Source organism: Eublepharis macularius, chromosome 12 (genome assembly GCF_028583425.1).
Source record: "Eublepharis macularius isolate TG4126 chromosome 12, MPM_Emac_v1.0, whole genome shotgun sequence".
Taxonomy (NCBI): Eukaryota; Metazoa; Chordata; class Lepidosauria; order Squamata; family Eublepharidae; genus Eublepharis; species Eublepharis macularius.
Window position 1 is genome coordinate 73,176,540 of NC_072801.1, and position 8,331 is coordinate 73,184,870.

The 8,331-nt window shown below is 41.1% G+C and overlaps 1 protein-coding gene across 1 annotated transcript; it reads left to right on the forward strand.

Annotated features, from left to right (window-relative positions):
• The first annotated feature begins 356 nt into the window (after positions 1-356).
• Positions 357-6,023, forward strand: LOC129339852 (vomeronasal type-2 receptor 26-like). The gene is made up of 4 exons (XM_054994427.1): positions 357-1,154; positions 1,916-2,143; positions 3,080-3,206; positions 5,104-6,023. The coding sequence occupies exons 1-4, from the start codon at positions 357-359 to the stop codon at positions 6,021-6,023; spliced, it is 2,073 nt and encodes a 690-aa protein (XP_054850402.1).
• The last annotated feature ends 2,308 nt before the right edge of the window (positions 6,024-8,331 follow it).

Here is an 8,331-nt window from a genome sequence, read left to right on the forward strand (position 1 = left end):
AATGGTACATGTGACTTACACTTTCTAGTTGCCTTACTCTGATTTTTCTAAAAATCAGTTGCCCTAAGTATAAACACAGTGATTATATGGTGTGTTGCTGGTAAAAACCAAATACAGAAACTGCATTTATAAACTGATCTTGATACTTTATTGCTGACAGCAAGTACTTTATTGTACTTATTTAGGTTCTTGTGAAATCTACAGTTTCCTTCAAAATATTCATATGCTAATTAAACATTAGCACTCAACCATTTTTCCTAATGTGTATAATAGACATTTCCAATTATTTTTAGCTCACATATGGCTCATTTGCCCCAGAGCAGATAGAAGTGAAACAGTCTCCTTCTTTTTACCTCATGAGCCCAACTGAAGCTCATCAGAACACTGGGATCATCCGGTTACTTCTCCATTTCCAATGGAAGTGGGTCGGACTTTTTGCAGCGGATGATGACAGTGGAGAAAATTTTGTGAAAGTCCTGGAGCCCCTTCTTTCCCAAAATGGAATCTGTTTGGCTTTGATGCGGAAAATTCCAAACAAATCCAACTGGAATGACCTGGATTACCTCAATGATATATTTTTATCTACATACCTACCTTTTAGAGGCAGCAATGCCAATACATTTATCTTCTATGGAGATTCTGTTGCACTTACAGCAAGCATTCTTATATTCCTCAGCAACCCCAACTATAAGGAAAATGCATCATTGAGAAAAGTGTGGATTATGACATCCCAAATTGATTTTGCACTAACAGGTCTTCAGAGGGCCTGGGATTTTGAGATCTTCCATGGGTCCATTGCCTTCACAATTCCCTCAAATGAACCTTATGGCTTCCAGAATTTTCTCCAAAACATAAAACCTTATAAAAAACAAGAAGATGGCTTTCTCAAGGAATTCTGGGAGCAAGCATTTGACTGTTTCTATCCGAATCCCCAGGAGCCAGTGGATGTCAGTGAAATCTGTACTGGGGAGGAGAGGCTAGGCAGCCTTCCTGAGTCACTGTTTGAAATGTGCATGACTGGCCACAGCTACAGCATCTACAATGCAGTCTATGCCGTAGCACATGCTATTCATGTTCTGTATTCGTTCAGATGCAATCAAAGGACTGTGAAGGGTGGCCAAAGAACAGAACTTAAAGATGTCCAGCCTTGGCAGGTATTGTCTCCCTAAGGAAATTTCTCTCTTTTCTATGAATATAGATAGAACGATATTTTTCCCAACTGGGCCAATTACATACATATTATTTGATGTCAGCTTGTCTGCATTCTTATTTATTGTGGTAACTAGAGCATGAGAAAAAACAGTGTACGATGTATTGTCGAAGGCTTTCATGGCCGGAGAACGATGGTTGTTGTGGGTTTTCCGGGCTGTATTGCCATGGTCTTGGCATTGTAGTTCCTGACATTTCTCCAGCAGCTGTGACTGGCATCTTCAGCGGTGTAGCACCTCTGAAGATGCCAGCCACAGCTGCTGGCGAAACGTCAGGAACTACAATGCCAAGACCATGGCAATACAGCCCGGAAAACCCACAACAACCATAGAAACAGTGTACTTTGTTAATCTTCTTCAAATGAGATATAACTATTAACAAGCTTGGTCTACTTGAATAATAACATTCAATTTATATACTGCCCTTCAGAACAACCCACTCAGATCGGTTGACAAAGTGTATTATTCTTATCCTCATGACAATCTCCCTGTGAGGTGGGTGGGGCTGAGACGGCGCCAAAGAGTTGTGCCAGACCCAAGGTCACCCAGCTGGCTTCAAGCAGAGGAGTGGAGAATCAAACCTCTTTCTCCAGATTAGAGCCCTGCTGCTCTTAACCACTCCATGATGTGAAAGTATAGCCTTGTTATATCTCAGGATTGAGACTCCAGTGTTGTGTTGCTTCTTCCCCACCTACCCTTTCAACTAGATTCACCGCTTTCTACAAGTCATTGCATTTAACAACTCAGCTGGAGAAATAGTATCTTTTAATGATAAGAGGGAAATGGGAGCTGCATTGGATATAATGAACCTGGTCACATTTCCAAACAAGTCCTTCCATAGGGTGAAAATTGGACAGGTAAACTCCAATGCTCCTGAAGGCCAAGAGTTCATCATTCAAGAGAATATGATTGTGTGGCAAACCATTTTTAACCAGGTATCTATTTCAGTTTTGTCATGAGTTATTTCATGGAAAAGTTTCATAATTAGGTGAGACTTAAAGATTCTGGACATCTGTTCCTCCTCCCTTGAATGTAGGAAATGGATGCTGATGCTGCTGTATTTTTCCCATGATCAGAAACATTAATAATCACGTATGCACTCAAATATTCAAACACATGAGCACAAAGAGACTGATCCTTTTTAGGTCTGCTACAATATATGTCCAAAAGAGAACTAGGCAATCTGGGCCTGGGGTTCTGCTGTCTAAAACATGCCAATCTCACCATGCCAAAATGAGGGTCATTGACAAATCAAAGTATTTTATTACTACTTTTTATGTAGTCATTTTTTTTGTGATTGCAGAAAAAGTAGTAATAAAATAATGGTGAAAGTATTTCACCAAATATAAGTAGGGAAAGATACACTTATAGTAGCAAGAGCGGGGCTTTTTTCAAATTGAACGTGGTGGAATGGAGTTCCGGCACCTCTTGAAAATGGTCACATAGCTGGTGGCCCCGCCCCCTGATCTCCAGACAGAGAGGAGTTTAGATTGCCCTCCACAGCACAGAGGGCAATCTAAACTCCCCTCTGGAGATCAGGGGGTGGGGCCACCAGCTATGTGACCATTTTTGCCAAGGGCAATTTAAACTTTAAAAAACTCCCCCCTTGTTCCAGCTGACCCAAAGTGACATCATTGTGTGGTCCTGGGAGCGTGCATGCACTTTGCGCACATGCATGTGGTACCCAGCCACCTCCTGCCTGGAGTTGCCCCCTGAGCTGGCAACCCACTGAATTCCATCACCTCTTTTCCCAGAAAAAAAGCCCTGAGCAAGAGCAATGGTCAAACTTGCTTACTTGATTCCTCACACCTCAGCAAACACAAAATAATGCTTAATGCCTCCCCTTTTAAACTCCATTCATTTTGAAATAGGTGCTGCCCCTATCTGTGTGCAATGATTACTGCAAGCCCGGCTATCATAAGAAAAAGAAAGAAGGGGAGAAATTTTGCTGCTACAATTGTGTTCCTTGCCCAGAGGGGAAGATTTCAAGCCAAAAGGGTAGGGGATGACATTCCGTGTTAATTCAGAGGATCATTGTCAATTTTTGATGAAATTGAAAGAAAAATAATTAAGTTTGCCTTCCCCCATTTCGCTCTCAGTGAAATTTATTCATCTGGCAATCTAAAGTATTTTCAGATCAAAATCCTTGTCAAAAATTGGTCAGAAAAGGTCCTCAGTAATTTATAACATTCAAGAGGTCCTGGGGGCATAAAGCCACCACCCTGTTAAGCAATCTGTACGGCTTGTGGTATGTGCTAATGTCCAAACCTGGATCAAGATGTAATAAGACAGTCAACAGAGCAATAAAGCAAAGACAATAAATCCTTCTGTGAAAAACATTCTATTATAGAAATGTATAGTTCTGTTTATCATATAAGGTACTGAGAGCCTTCGGGCCAATTTGCAACTAATTAACTAATTTTTTTACGTTGTTACTTGATTGCGGTTTGACTGTGACTCTTTGAAAAAGATTAATATTGAAACGGGCCATTGAGGATCTAGATACCCCATTATAGTATTTATGACTCTTCATACTCTCCACAGCCACTTAATGAAGAACCTTTGTGTCAAGTCTTATTTCCTCTAATACCATTGTGATATAAGTGCTTTTTGGACTTTCTTAACTGTTGGACTCATGTTTGATTGTTGGATATGCTCTGCAGACTATTATATGCTGCTATACATGCACTTTAATATTTCCACGTGCAATATGATTACTCTTTGAGGAGTAGCACCTTTACTATTTGTATTCTGTGTTTCCGGTGTGTATATCCTTCACCAATTTGCAATAGCACTTTAAGAATTTACTCACTTTAGATACAGAGACCTTAGAACTATACATTTCTATATTAGAATATTTTTCACAGAAGGATTTATTGTCTTCTTTATTTGCTTTAGTGCTCTATTGACTGTGTCTTATTACATCTTAGTCAGTATATCGCGGGCTATCTTGTTTTTGTTTTTGCCAGTGCTCACCGTGATTCTCTCTCCTTGTTGTGCCAAATATGGATCAAAGCATTTGGGAACAAGAAAAATATTGTAGATCTTTTTCCAGATTATTCTTCCTTTTAAGAGTACTTAAAGGGCTTCACAGATCCAGCTCAGTAATCCCGTGTGACTGCTGCAGACATCCTGATTTACACATGTCAAAACATAGATTTCAGTCCGGCTGGATACAAGTGACTGTACCTTCAAAATGTCTACCAAAGAAGTCACAGTGAGCTTTTGGAGAATCAATATTGGCATCATCCAAAGCTTTCTCAAAATCTGGAACAAATTCAGTAATGACAAAAAAAAATCATTATTCTTTGCAGTGTGAAAAAGTGGTCACACAAACCCAAAATCCTTTGTGCTTTTGATCTTGCTTGTCTCACATTGTCCTCCACTTGCATTCCTACTGAATGCAGAATTCTTCATAGATTTACTTTCTGAGCAAGAAATCAAGGGCAGGCATTGGCTTTGTGAGAAGGATGGTTGTCTAGAGGAATTATCATTCCTGGGTTACCTCTGAGTACGGAGGACAAGAAGAGAGAAGGAGGGAGGATGATTTTTTTTTCTTTAGCTCACCATCCTAGTGGAAGAGAGTTCTCAGATTGTAATACTCACCTTGGGTACAACTTGGAAGCAGGTATTAGAATCCAAAGTCATGCTTCATCATCATGATAAAATCAATATAGAAATAAGTGCAAAAACAATAAAAGCAACAGTAATCATAGTACTGACTTGTGCAAGATGTAGAACTGAATGTTTGGAGTACCACCAAAGTATGCCTGAGCAGTAGATATTAAACATGAATAAGATTTCCCACATTGTTCTTGCATAAAATGTGGTCACAAAGAACATATGAAATAATATCTCATATCCACTTCTACTGTGATGTCCATCTCTTTTCCAGACATGGATGATTGCATCAAATGTCCAAGTGATCAATATCCAACCAAGGACCAAGATGGATGCATTCCCAAGAGAATGAGCTTCCTGACTTTTAAAGAACCTTTAGGAATTAGTTTGGCTTCTGCAGCTGTTTCTTTAGCTCTGATCACAATCATGGTGTTAGGGACTTTCATTAAACACAAGGACACCCCAGTTGTCAAAGCCAATAACCGGGACATCACCTACATCCTTCTCATTGCTCTCCTGCTCTGTTTCCTCTCTTCTTTGCTATTCCTTGGCCAACCAACAAAGGTGACCTGCTTCCTCCGACAATCTTCCTTCAGCATCATCTTCTCAATGGCCGTGTCTTGTGTCTTGGCCAAAACCATCACTGTGGTTGTAGCTTTCATGGCCACCAGACCCAAGTCCAGCATGAGGAAGTGGGTGGGGAAAAGACTGGCCAACTCCGTTGTCCTTTCCTGCTCCCTTATTGAAGCAGGAATTTGTATGTTATGGCTTGGAATCTCTCCCCCTTTCCCAGATTTTGACATGCTCTATTTGACTAAAGAGATCATAGTAGAATGTTACGAAGGATCTGTCCTCATATTCTACATTGTCTTGGGTTATATGGGCCTTCTGTCCATCATCAGCTTGAGTGTGGCTTTCCTAGCCAGAAAGTTGCCAGATGCTTTTAATGAAGCCAAGTTCATCACCTTCAGCATGCTCATCTTTTGCAGTGTTTGGTTATCTTTCATTCCAACCTACCTGAGCACCCGAGGGAAATACATGGTAGCTGTGGAGATCTTCTCTATTTTGGCCTCCGGTGCAGGGTTACTGGGTTGTATCTTTTCCCCTAAATGTTATGTGATCCTGGTGAGACCTGAGCTGAACAGGAGAGAGAAACTATTTATGAACAAATACAACATAGGTTGCAATTCCTAATATCTACCTATCTTCTTTACCTAAGGGATGCCGGGCCTACTTCAGCAGTTTTTGGGATGCAAGCATATCAATTGTTCCAGCATACTGCTCTATTCTATGTAAACACCAGAAAGCAACAGATTCTAGGAATAAATTATTTTAAAATCAGTAATTATTTTTCAGTAATATAATTTCTTATATCCAGTCCAGCAACAGCTAGAATGTGGGTAAAAATCCTGTAGTGTAGTCTGTGTTCCACTGATCAGTTTTTTTCTAATATGTGACTTTTCTTTGAAATATTTCATTTCTATGGCTTGCATATTAATGACGGCTCCAAGTAAAAATGGAAAGGATTGGAGAGTGAATTTTTCACAGGGACTGATGAGACTGGTGGATCATCTAGAGGAAAATGGTAGGCATGAATCAATGGAGAGGGACAATAGCGTCATTCATAACGGCAAACGAACTCCCTGTGCTGAGCCTGGATAACAAGTAAGGCTCTAAAGGAGTTTCTGTTTCAGGAGGAACATCTGAGATCTTGAGAAAGGCATCTTGAATTCATTGTATCCTCCAAAAGATTGGAATAGCAATAGCAATGGACTACACTATACAAAGTGGAGAGGTATTCAGAAGGTGGGCAGTGGAGCATCATAGCTGATTTATGGTGATTCCTAGCAGGATTTTCTAGGCTTCAGAGACTGTGGGCCAAGCTACACATGACGAAAGACACTTGAACGGCAAGTGTATTTCTCCCTGTTCACTTGCCCTCCACTCAATCCACTTGCCGTTCAAGTGTCATTCGTCACTTGTAGCTTGGCCCTGAGCTTCAGTGAAATTGCTGCACATTTGAGCAGGTATGACAGTGGGAGAAAAGGGGAAACAGCAGCGTGGTGACAATTCTCATTGGCTTTGGTTTGCTGTTGGCTTTTAGATTCATTTTCATGCTGTGTATATATATATATATATATATATATATATATATATATATATATATATATATATATATATATATTCATTATATGTAGCTATGTATCTCCGTTATTCACATTATACGCATATAATGCTAGTTTACAGATGAGTCATGAATTCAGTCTGGACAAAAGTGAAGCAAATTTAAAATAATGATTTTTCAGGCTGAAAGTACAGGGATGAGATATTCAGTTGGGGAGCTTTTCTAGTCCTTTTAACCCAGCTTTCAGGCTTGTGAAAAGGGAAGAAACACTTGCATGGGAGGAAAGGAATATGGGGACTTTATGATATGCATGTGGGAGAATGGCCGTTTTCACACATCTTACCGGCCTTGGAAAATCGTGCAAAAATCCCAGAACGACGGTGTCTTCCTGGCGCGATTTCCTGTCATTTCTGACGTCATCGTGCTATGAACCAGAGTCATGATGGGAAATCATTCTTCGAGTTTTGCGCCATTTTCCATGGCCGGTAAGACATGTGAAAACGGCCAAGTAGTCACAACTGAAACAAAAAGTGTGCCTATCTTCTATATATGTGATGGTTGTCTTCTGCATTCAAGGTGTCACATCCCCGATCCCCTGGGATATATGGAAAATCTCAGGGTTTCCAGCCAATGAGCGGCCTTGGATTCTTGGTGTGGGGTGGAGGTGGAGTTGTGAGAGGGAGGTAGAAAATGAGGCTCAGCCAGATAAACAAAGAAATAGTTATTAGATATTAATAGGACAAGGTATCCTGTTAGGCAGGTTAGTCTAACCTTATCTGCAGGATCTGAGTCAAGGGGTGATCATCCTGGAAGAATGTAGGAATTAAACAGACAAGTTCCACACTTCCCATATCCCTGTCAGTGTGCTGAAGTCCACTAGAGAAACGATCACAGATCTCACTTTTTACTGAGCCTTTCCTAGATAAAATAAAAATCGCTCCATCTTTCTCATAAAGGGAAACAGCCTGTCAGTTCTGTGGTGGATCACACTGCACAGAGTGGAGATGTATTCAGATGATTAGTGGTGGAGTGGCATAACTGATTTTCCTAGCGGGGTTTACTAGGCAAGAGACTAACAAAGGTGGTTTGCCGCTGCCTGTCTTTGCAAGCCTGGTCTTCTTTGGAGGTCCCTTGACTGCCCTGGTGGGAAAGTGGGAGCCTGGCACTTACCCTGCAGAGCCTGGGAGTTTCTCTTCATACGTGCGCTCCCGGTGTGTGTGATGACATCACTTCCGGGAGTGATTTCATCCTGAGAGTCAAAGGGAGGCCCCACAGGCCAAAAGGCATTCCCCACACACCCTGTGCGTCACGATTCGGCCTGAAACGGGTCCACTGCAGGGTGCTGCAGGGAGTGATTCAGGCCACTGTGGGCACTCT

Excerpts from the sequence above, each read along its gene's own strand:
- LOC129339852 (XM_054994427.1), top strand. The coding sequence starts at position 357 with ATGAGCCCAACTGAAGCTCATCAGAACACTGGGATCATCCGGTTACTT. Across the intron at positions 1,155-1,915 it reads AAGATGTCCAGCCTTGGCAG|ATTCACCGCTTTCTACAAGT; the intron begins GTATTGTCTCCC and ends CCTTTCAACTAG. Across the intron at positions 3,207-5,103 it reads GAAGATTTCAAGCCAAAAGG|ACATGGATGATTGCATCAAA; the intron begins GTAGGGGATGAC and ends TCTCTTTTCCAG.